Source organism: Sturnus vulgaris, chromosome 24 (assembly GCF_052056855.1).
Source record: "Sturnus vulgaris isolate bStuVul1 chromosome 24, bStuVul1.hap1, whole genome shotgun sequence".
Lineage (NCBI taxonomy): Eukaryota > Metazoa > Chordata > Aves > Passeriformes > Sturnidae > Sturnus > Sturnus vulgaris.
The window spans coordinates 5940447-5957973 of NC_142266.1; the positions used below are offsets into that span (position 1 = coordinate 5940447).

At 56.6% G+C, this 17527-nt stretch overlaps 1 protein-coding gene across 17 annotated transcripts in view; it reads left to right on the forward strand.

Annotated features, from left to right (window-relative positions):
• MACF1 (microtubule actin crosslinking factor 1) overlaps positions 1-17527 on the forward strand; it is a 137695-nt gene that overhangs the window by 33867 nt on the left and 86301 nt on the right. For 10 of the 17 annotated variants that reach the window (XM_088178149.1, XM_088178153.1, XM_088178151.1 and 7 more), the window contains exons 1-17: positions 4613-5593; positions 8133-8299; positions 8916-9028; positions 9121-9227; positions 9597-9716; positions 9822-9917; positions 10145-10272; positions 10367-10460; positions 11143-11297; positions 12003-12279; positions 12660-12788; positions 13011-13088; positions 13208-13369; positions 13904-14008; positions 14522-14617; positions 14937-15062; positions 16987-17139. In XM_088178149.1, the coding sequence (XP_088034275.1) occupies positions 4628-5593; positions 8133-8299; positions 8916-9028; positions 9121-9227; positions 9597-9716; positions 9822-9917; positions 10145-10272; positions 10367-10460; positions 11143-11297; positions 12003-12279; positions 12660-12788; positions 13011-13088; positions 13208-13369; positions 13904-14008; positions 14522-14617; positions 14937-15062; positions 16987-17139 (3072 nt within the window). In that variant the 5' untranslated portion in view covers positions 4613-4627. Of the gene's footprint in view, positions 1-766; positions 845-2260; positions 2354-4612; positions 5594-8132; positions 8300-8915; positions 9029-9120; positions 9228-9596; positions 9717-9821; positions 9918-10144; positions 10273-10366; positions 10461-11142; positions 11298-12002; positions 12280-12659; positions 12789-13010; positions 13089-13207; positions 13370-13903; positions 14009-14521; positions 14618-14936; positions 15063-16986; positions 17140-17527 lie in introns of those variants that run through there. The other 7 variants (XM_088178165.1, XM_088178158.1, XM_088178164.1 and 4 more) reach the window with 1 other exon arrangement.

Genomic DNA, 17527 nt, shown 5'->3' on the forward strand with positions numbered 1-17527 from the left:
TGTCCCCCCACCCTGGGTGGAATTAGATGCTCTTTAAGGTTCTCTCCAACCCAAACCTCCTGTGATTCCGTGAACATCCTGGTGATTCCTCATTTTGAGGCTGGGATTTTTTTTTGGGTGTTGCTGCTCTTGCTCCTGCTGATTGAAAGCCTCCCATCCCCTTTCCCTGGCCGTGGCTCAGCTGATGGATACCTCTGGAAATCCCTCAACTTCAGCAGCAAAGGGCAAGGCCCAGGGTGTCTGATGTGCCCCTTCCCGAGGGATTCCCAGGTACCTGGAGCAGCAGCACCTGCCATGCATGGGAGGAGCTGGAGGGGCTGGTGCTGAGCTCAGGGCTCCTCTGCCATCAGTGGGGACCTGCAGTCAGTCCCTGCCCGAGTCCCTCTGTCCTGCCCCTGCTTCCACCTGGATAAACTGGACCTGAGTCCATCTCTTTGCTGAGCCCTCTTCCCAGCAGCATCCTGCTCTGGGATCTCAGAGGCTGAGCCAGGCCTGGACACCAACCCTCAGTGCCTCAGCAGAGGTTTGGATCTCAGCATCTTCCCACCTCCATCTCCCAGCAGGGCATTTTAACCTTCATCCAGCAGGATTGTGCATAGCAATGACTTTATTCACTCCAGGACGAGGTAGAGCAGGATGTGTGGGGGCACAGGGGGGGTCACAGCAGCACGCTGACAGGAGGGGCACAGGGGATCACTGTGCATGTGGGGTGCTGCCAGCCCTGCCCCACAAAGCCTGACCTAAAACTGCTGCCTGTCTCTTGCAGCCACGTGAGAAGGGGCGGATGCGTTTCCACCGCCTGCAGAACGTGCAGATTGCCCTGGATTTCCTGAAGCAGCGACAGGTAAGGGCTGATAAAAGCTCATCCAGCACAGCTGGATGTGGATTTTAGATTCTTTCTCTTGTCTGAGGCTTTGGAAGGAGTCGAGGAGCAGCCTCAGCCTCTGCTGGGGTGTGTCTGTCTCTGTGGTGCTGATTGAGGATGGATTTCAGGGGGCTTTTCCCCTGTGGCTGTTGTGCCTCTGGAAGCCACACCCTGCACACAAAAACCACTGTGAAAAAGGAACCTGACCCCAGCTCTGAGAAGGGGTTGGCAAATGTCACTGCTGCACCCCAAAATCCTCCCCTGGGGCTCCCTGGCAGGTCCTGGCTGTGGGGATGGGTGGCTGTGCCTTCCCAACAACTTTTGGGGAGATGTGGCAGCTTGCTCTGCCCAGCCCACACAGCCCTGACCTCAGGGGCTGGCACTGGGGCTACCTCTGGATATCAGCATGGACTCATTATCCCTCAGGTTTTGGGGGACAGGCTCTCTCCAGAAGGCTTTTTTTTGCCTGTGCAGCTGGCAGAGACCAGCCCAGCTCCACAGCCCTGGGCAGATCCTGCCTGGAGCAGTGGGATCTTGCATCCTGAGACTTGTTGGCTGTGCAGGTGGAACCCCCACAGCCCTGGGGGCCAGGTGTCCTGTTCTGCCTGTTGGGTCAGGTTCTCCCCACCGTGATGCTCCCAGATATGCCAAGGTGATGATGATGATGATGATAAATGGTACCAGTTCATGCTGAAGCACAGACTTTTCTCCCTCGCTGCTGGCCTGAGGGCATGGAATAAATTTGAGCACATTCCCTACTCCAGAGAGGGTGAGCTGCTTCCAGCTCCCCCCTCCTCCTCCTCCTCCTCCTCCTCCTCCTCCTCCTCAGCTCCTTGATAGAGACATTTTGCCAAGGGCTCTGGGGAACTTGTTTCTCCACTTGGATGAAACAGCTTTTTCCTTTGAAGTGTGGTGGCCTTGCTGGGATGTCTTTTCCCCAGCCAGGGAATGATCTGTGGGGTCCCATGGAGTGGTGGGGAGAGGGGACTCCCCCAGGGGAGGAGTGAGGGTGTTCCTGCCTTCATTAGAGCTTGGTTTTGAGCCCAGGCTGGAGGTAAAGCTTGGTCATCCCCTTTTTTCCCTGCTCTCTGTGGTCTGTAGCTGTTCAATTATGCACCAGTGCTCAGGGCTTTGGGGCTGCTGCTCCGTGAGCTGAAGTAAAGCCATTAAGTGCTGGGAAAGCACTTCTGGATGGAGAGTGCTGGAAACATGGACAAATCCTCCCCGAGCCAGGAGATGAGGTGGCATCCCTGCCTCTTTGGGAAGCACTGGGACCTTCCTGTGTGCCTCACCAGAGTGTGGGGTGGCCTTGGGGACAGCGTGTCCCTCTGCTCTCCGGGTGATGCTGATGGGAAACTTCAACCCCGTTGCCTTTTTTTTTTTTTTTTTCCCCAGGTGAAACTGGTGAATATCCGCAATGATGACATCACAGATGGCAACCCCAAGCTCACCCTGGGGCTCATCTGGACCATCATCCTCCACTTCCAGGTAGGACATGGAATTTTCTTGCCAGAGGATGCAGGGTGGGCGTCGGGAGCGCGTTGTTGTTGTCTCTCCAGGGCAGTGGAATCCGTGTTTCCTGCGTTTTCCACGGTGATGTCAGCACATGGATGGGGTCTGGAGGTTCATGGCAGTGTCGTGGAGAACAGCAACACCCTCCCCTCGTCATTTGCATAATGAAATCATTAATGATGGGTTGTGTGCAGCCGTCTCCCAGGGTTGTTGGCCGTGGCTGTTTGCTCAGCTGGAGTCTCTGGAGGAGAAGAGCAAATTTGGAAGGGGCCACAGGCTGTTACCCCAAAGCACTCCTGGCCCTTTGGGTGGTCGGTGCAGCCACAGAACTTTTCCCTGGGATGGAATGTGTCAGCTGGGTGACAGCTCAGGCATGGGAGAAGTGCCCTGACCTGGGACTGTCTCCAGCAATTGTGTGCTGGAGATCCTGTTGGAAAAGCGAGTTTTGGGTCTTTAATAGCTTCCAAATGATCCAATTGTAGCTCTGATGGCTTCAGGGGGATGACGTGTGCCCATCAGTGAGTTGGCACCTGGGGTTTGCTGGGCAGGGCTGCTGTCAGCTGCTCGTTGGCCACGTGGCATCAGCTCTGTGGGATCTGCTGTATCCCAGCTCCCTGCCTTATCCCTGCTGGCATCTTCCAGGCGGGACTAGCGCTGGCTTTGAGACTCCTGAGGAAGATTGCCCGTGAAGATTGTGGTTTTTTTGGAGGCTGGGCAGTGCCTCAGGGAGAGGCTTTTGTGGGGAGCACGGGGCTGAGCTGGGTGTGAGGCTGCTGACGAGGCTCTTCCCAGGCTTTGGCCCTGGGAAGCAGCCGGGGTCGAGCAGGCTCTGGATGCTGATGAGTCACGGCTGTGGCATTTTGTCCCCGCTGTCCTCCAGGTCACCCAGCTCTGGTGCATCCTCTGTTGCAGGAGAGGGACATCAGGAGGTCCTGAGTCCCCTCCGTGCCTGGCTGGGAGGGGACACTGCCACCCTGGTGTGGGGGACAGGGTGGGTGACACGAGAGCCGAGCTGGGTGCTGGCTCGTCCTCCTCCCCCTGCACTAACGGGATTTTTTCTGGGGTTGTAGCTCCATTGTGAACCTCTTAATCTCTCTTAGTGTCCCAGTGCTGCTGCCTGGGGGCAGGCGGCTGGGAGAGCCCCGGGAGAGGTTTGGGGTGGGATGGTGCTGGTGGTGGAGCTCAGGCAGTGCCAGCTCCGGTGTGGTGACAATGATGAGGGTGCCCCGGTGCCCTGGAGGCTTTTCCCTGTGCTCTGGCAGCTCTTGTGGTCACTGGTTTCCCTTAGTCATCTTCTGGTTTGCTCCCTGTTGACCATTTCCTCGATGAACGTTTCCTTGCTTCCTGGGGCTGAGCTCAGTCCCCCCATCTTTATGCCCTCTGCTCCCCAATTTTTGTCTCACCCCCACTTTTGGTGCATTTTACCGTGCCCTGGTCCCTCTGAGCTGGCGGGCAGCTCCGTGTTCCTCAAACCCCTGTCCTGGGCAGCGTTTGGGGCAGGAGAGAGGCAGGACTGGGACCGGACTGGGATCGCAGCATCACGCTCCCGTTTCTTTTGGGACCCTCCCACCGCGGCTCCCTGGAGCGATGCCGGGTCCCCAGGGCACCTCGAGCTGCCCCTCTGTGCCCCAAACTGGGTGAGCCTGGCAGCAGAGCTGGGCTTTTGGGGCTCCCGGGATTAAGAATTAGGGAGCAAACCTCCCGAAGTGGAGAGGAGCAGCCCTGCGGAGCCGGCTGGCGAGCATGCAGAGTCACTCTGACTCCTCCCTGCTTTTTTTTTTTTTTTTTCCCTCCCCATTTCTCTCCCACCCCTTCCTTTATTCTACCTTTGCCAACCTTCCTTAGGTTTTGTGTTTTATCCCCGTCTTCCCCACCCTCTCCCACTCCCCTCCTCTCTCCGCTGCCTGATTCCTGCTCCCTGTGTTTGTGTTGGCAAGGGCCGTGCTCCAATTACCTCATATTTGGAGAGAAGGACGCCGCAGCCAATCCCCGCTCCCTCTGCTTTTAGGTCAAGTGATTTCTGAACTGCAGTGAGATGCTTTGAATTTGTCTTCTCGCAGCGCCCAGGCTGTAAGATGGCTGTCTGGAGCGGCGGCGGTGGCGGCAGGGCTGGCGGGAGGGGACAGCGACAAGGGGCAGTCCGCGGAGCGCGGAGCGCCTGGCGCTCGATCCGATGAAGCCCGGCTTGGGATTTATTCGGGAGCCGGCGACTCGCTCAGCTGCGTTCCTGCCGGCAGCGAGCGGGAGGAGATGGGGAATTCGCTGGGCTGCGTTAAAGAGCAGAAGGAAAAAGCCGTGGGGAAGGCACCGCTGTCTCCCAAAAAAAGGGTGCGCTTCAAACGGAGGCGGAGAGGGAAGAGGAGAGCGATGCCCGAGGCGGCCCCGCAGGAGGAGCCGCCAGCGCTGGAGGTGCCCGAGGATGAGGAGGCGCCCAAATCCAAAGCAGCCCCGGGGCAGGAGGGAGGAGAGGAGCCCCTCGGCAGCGCTGGGGACTCCGAGCCGGCAGCGCTGCACCCCGGGATCATCGTGCAGGTGAAGGAGCGCTTCCAGGGGGAGGTGCAGAAAGCGCGCCTGGTGCTGGAGCCGCAGCGGCCGGGTGTGGCGGGAGCTGCCCGGGAGGAAGGCACCACCGTCATCGCCCGCCTGCTGGAGAACCCGGCCGAGAAGGACTGCGAGAAGGCGGTGAGCCGGCTGGTCGAGCTGCAGAGGAGCGGCAGCTGCCGGGCCGTGCTGCTGCCCCTTCGCACAGGGACCGATGGACGTGCGGGGGGACTCCTGTCCGTGTCCGGCCAGCAGGCAGCGCCCAGCCGGCAGCCGGAGGCCGGCAGAGCCCTGGGTGCCTGGGGGAAAGGAGGCAGCGATGATCCCAACTCCAGCGCCGCATGGACGTGCTCCTCGGCAGCAGAGCCGGGCACCGTGTCCGAGCTGTCTACGCCGTCCCCCATGGTGGATCAGCTGGAAAACACCGGCGTGGGGACAAGTTCAGGGTTGCCGTCGTGTCGGGCCGGGGAGGGAGATGCTCACGCAGCGCCGGCTTCCCGCAGCCCGTCCTCCTTCAGCGGCAGCGCCGCCCGGAGCTCCTCGGGGTACGGCAGCGACCGCCCGGCCAAGGGCACAGGAGCTGGTGGGACCACGGTGTCACCCTCTGATGGTGGCCTCAGGCTCGCTGTGGAGGGCCGGGCTTGGAGGGGGAGCTCGGGGACAGCCGGAGCAATGGTCAGTGTGTGCGTGTGCCCTCGCCGCCTTTCCGGAGCGGGGTGGGGGGACCTGGCTCAGTGGATCCCAAATCCTGGTGGCTCCCGGGCATGGTCATTTCGGCAAGGGGCAAACTTGTGCTGGGTGGCAGAAAACTCCTGAAGTCTTTGCCCTTCTCCAGCATCTCCACTGGGAAAGTTTCCCTTGGGGACCGACCTGTCCTGTCCCCTGCTCCTGGCACAGGCAGGGAGTGACAGTCCCTGGATCCAGTGCGTGAGGCTGGTGGCTGCTGTCACCAGTGGCACTCGTGCCCTCAGGGTTGCTGGCTCTGGTGTGAGTTTGGGGTGTCCCCATCCTGCTGCCCAGGTGTGAGTTTGGGGTGTCCCCATCCTGCTGCAGGATAAATGGCAGCAGGATGAACATGGAGATGTGGGTGCTCTGCTTGCTCTGAGGGCTCTCCAGGAGGACCAGGAGGGGATGATGCTGTGTTTTGGAGCCTGTTGCTGTTTGGTGGTCACTCTTTTAGGGGTGACAGCGTGGGCAGAGGTGCCCTGGGGTCTGGTGAAGCTGTGAATGCCCCAGGACAAGCGTGTGGTCCGAGGGGCTGTGGCCCTGATACCTTTGCCAGGCTGGGACCAGTGTCACAGCCACCATGTGGCCTTCAGCATCCTGCCACCAGTTGCTTGATGCATGAAGCCGATGCTGGAAGGGTTTGGCCCCAAGTGCTGCGAGTTTCCACTCTCTTTTCTTGCTGGTGCCTCCCTAAATCTTTGTCCTGTCACAGACATGTGAAGAAAGGAGGGTGGAGCTGGTGCCACACCCTGCACCCTTACATCCTAGATGTAAGCACATCTCTGGGAGAGTTTCCTTCAAGGATGCTCTCAGGAAAGAGGCTCAGTGGTTGGAGAGCCCCAGGGCAGTGTCAGGGATTAAGAATAAAGGATTTATCAGAGCTGGGTGCTGTGAGGTGCTCCTGGATGGGCAGCACTGCTGGACAGCCCAGGTGGGGCATAGCTGGTGGTGGGCTCACAGAAGGGTTCATTCTGCTCTTAATGAAAAACCAGCAGGTAATTAATAAAGGGGGTAATGAGCAGAAAGAGGTTTGTGGGTCCTCCCCTGCTCCCTGCAGGTGTGGAGGGTCCCATCCTGCATCCTGCTGCTCACTCAGTGCATCATCCCATCCATCCCTGGGGAAAGCCAGGCGCCGGGGCCGGAGGAGTTAAAGGCAGCTCAGGCAGCGTGGCAGCAGCTGACAAAGAGCAGTTTCATGTGTGATGAGCGTATCAGGCTGGAGAGGGAGGTGAGCTGCAGCATACCAATTACACCGGCAGCATCCGCCCCGCCGGCGGGAGGGACCATAATCCCGCAGGTCCCTGTCTCCTGCCTGCAAAGGGATGTCTGACAGCTGCCACCTGAGCAGTGCCAGCACCCAGCTGGGTGTGTTTTGGGGAGGGATAAAGTGTTTTCAGGGCGGTGGGTAGGGCTGGGTGCTGGCACACCTTCTCCCCGCAGCGCCGGGAGGAGGAATCCGGGCAGCAAACAAACAGCTTTTCCACGGGCACCCTGGAAAAATCCGAGTGCCTCCCATCCTCCCCTTTGTCCTCCTCTTAATTAAGGGGAGGTAATTGTACTAAGTGGGGGAGCTGGGGAGGGTGAGGAGGAAGCTGTGCCAGTCAGGAATATGCTGGCATGCGGGGACACGAGCGTGGTGTCACGTGCCAGTCTGGGATTCGCAGCCAGCCCTGTCTGAGGGGTCCGTGACTGTCGCCGTCTTTTGTTGGGAATTGGGTCACGGCACCCCCTGCCACCGGCACCCCCTGCCACCAGTGAGGCAGAGATGGCGGGGGGATGTCACATCCTTGTCCCCATCCTTCCCTGTTCCCCCAGCATGGAGCTGCTCCGTGGTTGGAGGTTTTCTCTCTTCTGAAGTTGGTGTTTTTTACAACAGGATGCTCCAGGTGGAGCTCCCCTGCCACACCTGCAGCCCCAACATGAGAAACTGGTGGTGGTCCCTTCTCACTGCCCACCCTGGGTGCTGCTGGGTGGGAGTGACCATTCCTGGGGGAGCCCTGGGTGTCCCAGGGTGCTGGGCAGGGGGACTGAGAGTACAGGAGGGTGCACAGCGTGTTTGGAGCTGGGAGAGGCAGGAAGGGACCTGCCTGGAGCCTCCTCTCTCCAGGACATTGTGTTCCCAGTGAGGTGTGGACAGGGATGGTGCAGAGGGAGTGACTCTGGTGGTTGTTGGTTTTTTTTCTCTGGGGTTTGGTGTTGTCAGCTCGTGTCCCAGCTGGGCTGGGCTGTGTGGCCAAGCAGCACCTGGGAATTGGGGCTGGCAAATGTCTGGCTCTGCCTGCTTGGATCTCCAGCCTGCCCAAACCACACCGTGGAGGGTTTGGTGACCCCTTCCCAAACTCCTCACTGCCTGTCCCCTGTGCTGACCACGAGTTTCCTCCTGCCCTTTCTGGTAGCCAGCTCTGGGGCAAGTTCGTAGGAACTGGATGTGCCTGGTGGAGGTTTCCCTGCTCCTGCATCCTCCCATGGCTGTGCTGCTTCCTTACAGATCTCTGACATCTACATCAGTGGGGAGCTGGGGGATATGTCAGCCAAGGAGAAGCTCCTGCTGTGGACACAGAAGGTGACAGCAGGTTACATTGGGCTGAAGTGCACCAACTTCTCCTCCTGCTGGAGCGATGGCAAGATGTTCAATGCCCTCATCCACAGATACAGGTAGGCAGGAAGAAGCAATGGGGAAGTGTCTTGAGGGTGGGAGGAGAGATGAGGATCTCCCAGGGGTCCCTGCCCACCGCTGTGGTCAGTGATGGAGTGCTTGGAGATTTGGGTGAGGCTGGCAGGGAGCAATGAACTTTTTTTTGCCTGGAATTATCTCTTCTGCCAGGTAGCTGTGGAAGGGGGGGATGCTTGGAATGAGCAAAAAATACATCAGGAAAGAAAATCTTAATGAGGTTGAGAAAAGAAAAGCTTTTAAACTCTTGAGTGCTGCAATGGTTCCGTGCCAGTGCTGCCCTTTTGCTCTCCATGAACAACAGCACTTCCATCCATGCTTTTATCCAGGGATCTTGGGAGTCTCCCAAGCAAAAGTTAAGCCTCTCTTGGTTCTTTCTTCCCCAGCTGGCACCAAGAGGTTTTTCTTTTCAGCCTGAACTCCTTTCCCAAAGGGAACGAGACAGGGAAGTCCTGCAGCCCAGGTCCCCTTGGAGAGCCACCACTTGGGACAAGGGCTCAGACCAACCCTCAGAGCCACCCATGGCTGTGGTGATGGCCATCCAGGATGCTCTGGCCTGGCCCCCTGGTGCTGGGTGTGACTCTGGGGTGTGTCTTGCAGGCCAGACCTGGTGGACATGGAGAGGGTGCAGATCCAGAGTAACCGGGAGAACCTGGAGCAGGCGTTCGAGATCGCCGAGCGCCTGGGGGTCACACGGCTGCTGGATGCTGAAGGTGGGTGGCCAGGGCATGTGACCAGTGCAGGGAGATGCCAGCCTGTCTTCCCACTCCCTTTCCTCACTGCTTTTCTGCTTCCCTCTTGCCAGATGTGGACGTGCCCTCTCCGGATGAGAAATCCGTGATAACTTACGTGTCTTCAATCTACGATGCCTTTCCCAAAGTCCCCGAGGGAGGAGAAGGGATCAGTGCCATTGTAAGCACTGCTGGGGGCTGGGACAGCTGTTTGGGGGTTTGGGAAAGGGTTTGGGAAAGGGTTTGTTCCCTGTGGGAGAGGGAAGAGGCTCAGAGGGAGGAGGTCCCTGCTGTCTGCCCTGGGAGCTGCTGGGGTGTCTGCAAGGCCACGGCACTGCCCAGGCTCTGCAGGAAAAAAGCTGAACTTCCAGGGAGCAGCTGGCAAGGAGAGAATCCTCTTCCTCCCTAAAGCTGGGATGGCATCACAGCAGGGAGGCCCTGGCATGTGATCCACCCTCAGTTCCCTCTGGGCTCTCCCTTATCCCTTATCCCTTATCCCCATGGAGATTTGCCCACCAGCAGTGCTTGCAAAGACACTGTCACCCCACAGGAGGTGGATTCGAGGTGGCTGGAGTACCAGACCCGTGTGGAGTCCCTCATCTCGTGGATCAAGCAGCACACGATACTCATGTCAGACAAATCCTTCCCCCAGAACCCTGTAGAGCTAAAGGTAGGTTCTGGAAAAGTTCCCTCCTCAGTGTGTCCCGTGTCCAGCACTGAGGGATGGGTGGTGGCATTCCCCAGGGTGGTTCCTGATGAGTCTTTCTCATCCCAGGCACTTTATAACCAGTACATACACTTCAAAGAAACTGAAATCCCAGCGAAAGAGCAGGAAAAAGGACAGATAGAGGAACTCTACAAACTGCTAGAGGTAAGGATCATCGTGGCTGCCCAGAGCCTGGTAGGTGGGAATGTTTTTAGCAAGACTAAACTGTGCTCAGCACGGGTTTGTTTTGGAATGGAGAAGGGGGAATAACCCTCAGGATAAACGAGGCAGCACTGCAGGAGCAGAGGCAGAGCCCCTCTTCCCTGGCTGTAACCCGCAGCCAGCTCAAGGGAGAGGTGGGAAATGCCATTCTGCTGGTGTTTCCCCGCCAGGTTTGGATTGAATTTGGACGAATCAAGTTGCCCCAGGGCTACCACCCCAACGATGTGGAGGAGGAGTGGGGCAAGCTCATCATTGAGATGCTGGAGCGAGAGAAGCTCCTGCGGCCGGCGGTGGAGAGGTCGGTGCTGTGCCCATGGCAGGGACATCCCTGCTCCTTCCTCTGGCCAGAGGGACACCCAAAACCCCTCTCTCACCTCCCTCTGCCATTGCAGGCTGGAATTGCTGCTACAAATCGCTAACAAAATCCAGAATGGTGCTCTGAGCTGTGAAGAAAAGCTCACCCTGGCGAAGAACACGCTACAGGCTGTGAGTGGGGTGTGGGGTTTTCCCCCTCCTGATTTTCTTGATTTTTTTTGTTTCCCGACTCTTCTTTTGTACACATCTCCTCCCCTCTCTTCTGCCTGGGGTGGTGGGTTCCCCTGGACAGTTTTCTTTTCTTTTCTGTTCTTGAGCCTGTCCCAGTGGGCTGTAGGGGAGCTGGTGGATATTTGGTGATATTTGGGAGTGGGGAATGATCTTGTGTCTGGGAATACAGCAAGTAGGGCTGGACATCTGCAGAGGTGCTGATGTAGAGGAGAACAGCATTTCTGGGGAAATTAGTTGCGTAATTTTTGTTGTATAATGAGGCTTAAAATCCCCAAAATCTATTTTATTTGCCTGGTGGGAAGGACTCAGTGGCAGACCCTGGGTAGGGAGCAGGTTTCTGAAGAGGTTTTTTTTTTTGTTCTGAGAGAAAGAGATGTTGGTTGAAAGGGTTGGGAGCTAAAAATGGTGACCCCATCTATTCCTGGAAGCTTTCAGTTCACCTCCAGAAGTTTTCCTAAAGGGCTTGTCCTGGGTGTGGTGCAGGGGGAATGGATTCATTTCTGCTCCGCTTAAGCTCGTGGCTCCAAAGGTGCTTCCAGTCTCTAAACTGGAATGTTGTGGTGTTCTCCCTGCCCCTCCTGGGCTGAGGGGACTCGTCCCTGAGTGTCCCATGTCCCCTCAGGACGCTGCTCACCTGGAGGGGGGCCAGCCCGTGCAGTACGAGTCAGACGTGGTCGTGTACCTGCAGGAGTGCGAGGGGCTCATCCGCCAGCTCCAGGTGGACGTGCAGATCCTCAGGGATGAGAACTACTACCAGCTGGAGGAGCTGGTGTTCAGGTGACTGTGGGGCTGTGTGCTGGGCTCTGCACCCTTTGTTAGTGGTTTGTCATCAGTCTCATCGGTTTTCTCCCCAGAGACAGGATTAATAGAAACACAATTAAGATGATTTTCGTGTAGGGGCTTGGATGTTTGTTGTATCTTATCAGAAATTACAGAAAGAGTGATAGCACCTCCAGTTCCATGCTAGAAGTAGGAAGAATGGCTCCAGCTGAGCCTGCTTCAAGGCCTTTAAAAGCTAAACAAACCATTAAAAGTTTAACACCTACATTATTTATCCTTTTAACCCAATAATGATTCCCACCACCCTTAGAGTGACATTGACTGACCAACCAAAGGTCACTGCCTGAGTTCTGTGAGGAAGATGAATAAAGAAAAAGACACCACCCAAAATTCTCCATCTTGTCCCATATCCACCACTATACTATGAAAACCTCAAATTTAAAACCCATCACCCAGTGACAACACACACACCTAACCCACTGCACATTTGTGGTTTCTAACTCATTATTCAGATTTCCAAGCCTTCTCCAAGGTTTCAGGCCCCGAGCAGTGTTTTCCAGGGGAGTCTGTACCTGGAAGCACAGAAATCTCAAAAACTCCAGATTTCTGAGATCCAACAGGTGACCATGGAGAAGCTTCCTCCAGGAGCTGCACATCTGCTCGTGTCCATCTCCTCACCCACTCCTCCCTTGCCATCCCCAGGATCATGAGGCTGCAGGACGAGCTGGTGACCCTGAGGTTGGAGTGCACCAACCTGTACAGGAAAGGCCATTTCTCCACTCTGGAGCTGGTGCCCACATCCACCCTGAGCACCACCCAGCTGAAGGGCGAGTCCCTGACCAAGGGGCTGCACACCTCCTCGGCCTCCTGGTTCAGGAAGCCGATGACCAGGACGGAGCTGGTGGCCATCTCCTCCTCGGAGGATGAAGGCAGCCTCCGCTTCGTCTACGAGCTGCTGGCCTGGGTGGAGGAGATGCAGGTGAGTGCTGGGCCAAACCTCCTGCCTGTGCTCAGGCTGACGTGGGAAGCTGCCCCAGGCCTTTTCCTGCCTTTATCTGCCAGTAGTTGCTTTGATGGTTTGTAGTTTTTGGAGATCTGAGGCTTGTCTGGAGCTGGGTTTTGTCTCTTGTGGTCCTGCTGGCCAGTGGGGATCAGAGGAGCCTTTCAAAGCTGTGCTGATGCAGTCACTTGGTGTTACGTGGGTGGGAAGCTTGTGTAGGCTGTCCCAGAAATATTCCATGGCTTAGGATGTTCTACCAAGGCTGGGAGGTGTTTGTTCCCTCTGGGGTGGCCTGGGAGGATTCCTGGTGTCCTTTTGAGAGCAGAATGAGCAGTGCTGACTGAGCCTCTTGGTTTCAGATGAGGCTGGAGCGGGCAGAGTGGGGCACTGACCTGCCGAGCGTGGAATCCCAGCTGGACACCCAGAGGCACATCCATGGCAGCGTGGAGGACCTGGGAGCCAGTGTGAAGGAGGCCAGGATGTATGAGGTATGGTGGGGGACACAGTTCATGGCCCCACAAAGGGGCTGGGATCAGCTCCTGTGGGTCACATTCCTGGGACAGAGGTGATTTTTAAGGATGGAGTTTCTGAGTTGCTGCAGTGCTGCCCTGAGCCATCCTCTCCACCTCCCCTTCCTCACACAGAGAGATTTGGGGATGGGGTTCTGGGTGATGCTGTGGTGGCTAACAGGAGCTTTTCTCATCCCTCAGGGTAAAATGTCTCCCAATTTCCGTGCCAGCTACACGGAGACGCTGGGCAAGCTGGAGACTCAGTACTGCAAACTGATGGTGAGCACTGCCCAGGGAGCCTCCAGGGCTGGGGAGAGGGGAAAAAACCTCTCCTCTACAGAGCAGGGAGGAGAAATAATAAATAATAATAATAATAATAAATAATTCTTTGTGCCCAGGAAACCTCGAGCTTCAGGCTGAGGCACCTCCAGAGCTTGCATGGATTTGTGTCCCGAGCCACTGCTGAGCTGATCTGGCTGAATGAGAAGGAGGAGGAGGAACTGGCCTTTGACTGGAGTGACAACAACCCCAACATTGCAGCCAAGAAGAATTACTTCTCTGTGAGTGCAGGGAGGGCAGGTGCTGCTTTTGATCCACTGTGGAGCCCTCAGCTCCCAACAGACCCCAATTCCTGGATGCTCCCTCCCAGCTCACCGAGCTTGTTGCTCCTGAGCAGAGCTGATGGAAGCTCTCCCCAGAGCAGAAAGTGAAATGGAAGTGTGTGTTCAATTGAATTGCAATCAAAAAGGCATCAAAAGATGTATTTTTAGCATTATTTTGGAGCTTAAGGCATCTTGAACTAGTGGGGGCGAGGGGGGTAAGTCTGAGCCAAAGAGGAAAATTAATTCCTCTTGAAAGCAGTATAAATAAATCCCCATCTTTCCACAATCACAGTGTGTGGAGCTGAAAAGGTCCCTGGGCAGATTTCCAGTCCTGTTTGGCACACAGGAGGCAGATTCCTGTTGGGAATGGGGCTGGATTCCCTGGGATCTGCTGGCACTTCCTTCACAACTTCCACACTGTGCTAGTTGGACACATGGTCTGAGTGAGATGCCAGAGCTGAGGTTTGGACTTTTCCTGTGTCCCTCGTGCAGGAGCTGACAGCAGAGCTGGAGGAGAAGCAGGACATCTTCCGTTCCCTGCAGGACACAGCTGAGCTGCTGTCCCTGGAGAACCACCCAGCCAAGCAGACCGTGGAGGTGAGCAGGAACCTGTGGGGTTCCCCAGGATCAAATCACCTCAGCTGGAATTGGGAGAACTGCTGCCTCACCCCACAGTGCCTCATTAAGTGTTTTATGGTGGCAGGAGATCAGTGCAGCAGTGGAGCTTTTTAATTTGGGCGAGTGGCCATTCCCAAATAATCCCCGCCTCAAATTAAGACAGGAGCACACAGAGCACGAGCCTTTCCTGCAGTGAGGTGATGCAGGGAATGGCCTTGGCTGCTCTGGAGTCATCCAGGCTTCCAGGGACGCTGTGGTGGTGAAGCAAAGGGCTGTGGGAGCCTTTTCCATGGGGTAAAAGCAAAATTGTTCCTGCCTCTGGCATCGTGGGTGTGTGAGCCATGGGGACACTGAGACAGGGTGTGCCATCTCCTGTGTCCAAACCCTCCTGGCTCCAGCCAGATTTTGGTCATTTCTGTCCCTCCCTCCAGCTCCTGTGCCCCTCCTGGCTGTGAATTCCCCTTTTCCAGTGCCCTTTTCCGTGTTTTCCAGGCCTACAGTGCTGCTGTGCACACCCAGTGGCAGTGGATCAAGCAGCTCTGCCTGTGCGTGGAGCAGCACGTGAAGGAGAACGCTGCCTATTTCCAGGTATTTGGGACCAAATTCCCAAACTGAATCCCATTCCATGAGCTCCTCACACTGCTGCTATCCTTGATGGAGAGGGAAGGAGGGATTTGGGATTTCTCTGGGATGTATTAGCTGCTCCCTGGGCATTGCTAGGGGGGAAAAAAAGGGATCAGCTTCCCTGGAGTTCTGGGCATCCACATGGGATGATCCTGCCCTTGCAGCCCTAAAGCCAGAGCAGCTTCAGGAGCTGCTGGCTGAGCCTTTGGGGTGCTCCTTGCCTGCCTTCAGCCTGCTCAGGGGACTTGTCCGGGTTCCTGTGACCCCTTTTTTGCCTTCACAGTTCTTCAGTGACGCCCGGGAGTCGGAGGCGTACCTGCGGAACCTGCAGGACTCCATCAAAAGGAAATATTCCTGTGACCACAACACGAGCCTGACCCGGCTGGAGGATCTGCTGCAGGACTCCATGGTGGGTTCTCCCACAGCCCACCACGCTGCTCTGGTCCAGCAGCACTGCCTGGGACAGCTCTTGGTTCCCCAGGGAGAGCTGGGCTGTTTGTCCCCTCAGTTTGGGGGGATGTGGTTTGTGATCTGCTTTGCCCTGGAGCTGCTGGGTGAGCTGCAGGCTGTGGTGGCCCCAGCTGTGTGCTGGCCAGTGTCACTTAGAGGCACCGTGTGAGGCGTGTGTGGCCTGAGGGTGAGGAGCAGGCAGGCTGTGGTGTCTGTGCAAGGTCACAGCCTGATGTGGGAGCTGCTGCTGCCCCGGCCCTGCCCATCCTGCTGCAGTCCTGCTGACAAAGGCAGGGCCTGCAGGATGCTCCTGCTTCTGCTCTGGGGCTGGTGGAGCAATGCCTGCTCTTTATCCAGCCCAAATCCTGTGTTAATCCATCCTGCTGGATGGGGGAGAGCCAGGGCAGCCTGGCTGTGCCAGGGGCTGATCTCTGAACACGTGGCCTGGCTTAGCTGAGCAGAGCCCAGGCCATGACTCTGTCATGATTTGGCCTGAAAAAAAAAAAACAAAACAACCAAAAAACAACCCCCAAGGAGCAAAACATCAGCTGGCGTTTGACACCAGGGTCAGGGGAGGATTTGGGCTGTGGTGGCAGGAGGTGACACTGAGTGCACAGCAGGGTGTCCCCAGTGGCACTGGGGTGCCCTTACTGGGGGTGATGGCTGCATCAGCACTGCCTTCTCTCCTGGAGGCCTGGGGGGCTCTCCCATCCTCTCTGTCACAATCTTGGGATTGTCCTGGCCTGTCTCTGGTGCTGCCAGGACAGGGACAGCCAGCCTGGCTCCTGGGGTGTGTGTTTGGGAGCCCTGGAACATCAGGAGTCCGGCAGGTGTCACCTGGGGTGGGAGAGGCTGTTCTGGGCAGCCAGAGAGGACTGGCCACAAACCCAGGGCTGGGGCACTGCCCTGAGCTCAGCTATATTACTCTTTCTTACCTAATAAGTTAAAGTTGTATTTCTTCCAATCATGCTCCCTGGGACAGGCACAGGTAGTTTATTTAATCATTTATTCTTTTCTTTTTATTTTCTTTTTATTTATTTATTTTTTTTAACCATTAAATTCTCCTCCACTGTCGTAGCACACTAACCAACCCCAGAGTACCGAGCATGAGGGAGAACCTTTTTTTTTTTTTTTTCCTGGGATCCCTTTTTTTATTTTTTGGAAACCTTTGCCACAGCCAGCACGGGCTGAGCTGTCACTAACCACACGAGCTGCCAGTGTTGTGACCTGCACACATCTCCAGTGGTGCCAGAGGCTTTTCCAGGGGAGCTTTGCCACCATTCCCCCCGGGTTGGTCCCATCACCAAACCCAGCAGGGATTTGTAGGGATCAGTGACCTCCAGCTGGCAGATTTCTCCCCAGAACCTGAGGCCTGTATGATTGCTGCACCCTTTCTCCTGAAATGTTTTTATCCCCATAATTCATCATCTCCCATTCCAGCCCTTGGTTTAAACACCCCTTCATCCTTTGCTTTAGAGAAGGGAGCATGCTTCCCTGGGCTCTCCTCCAGGCAGGTAAACATCCCCAGCTTTGGGCTGGACATTGTCCTGCTCTCATTGGCCCCTCACAGCTCCTGAGACTTTGTTTTGGTGGATGTTGTGTTCTCTTTTATTTTTATTTTTTTTTCTGCCCTTTTGAAAGAAAACATTTTCTCGTCCTGCCAGCCAGAGAGCCAGAGGTGTGTGCATGTGGCTTTGCAGGGCTCTGGGAGTAGCAGGGAATCCCATCCCATCTCCTGAGCCCTTTTCCCATCCTGCCAGGGCAGCAGGATCCTCCTGACGTGTTTGCTCAGCCCTTGCAGGCCAGCACTGGGGGGGTGGGGATGCCCAGGAGACATCTCCCCTCAGCATCCTCGAGCAACCCATCCTCCTTGTCCCTGCCAGGACGAGAAGGAGCAGCTGATCCAGTCCAAGAGCTCGGTGGCCAGCCTGGTGGGACGGTCCAAAACCATCGTCCAGCTCCGGCCCAGGAACCCAGAGCACGCCCTGAAGGGCACCATCCCCATCAAGGCTGTGTGTGACTACAGGCAGATCGAGGTGAGGGCTGGGCGTGGTGGTGGCACTCGGAGAGGGAAGGCGGGGACAAGGGAGTGACACCCTGAGGGGTTGGTGGCACTTGGAAAGGGAAGGAAGGGACAAGGGAAGGGGAGTGACACCCAGAGGGGGTTGGTGGCACTTGGAAAGGGAAGGAAGGGACAAAGGAGTGACACCCTGAGGGGTTGGTGGCACTTGGAAAGGGGGGACAAGGGAAGGGGAGTGACACCCAGAGGGGGTTGGTGGCTCTTGGAGAGGGAAGGCAGGGACAAGGGAGTGACACTCATGATGGTTTAGGATGAGTGCTCCAGGATCTGTCAATGGGAAGCAGGAGCTGAGTGGGAAGACAGGAGGGAGGGAAACAGCAGGGATGTTTTTCCTGGAGCAGATT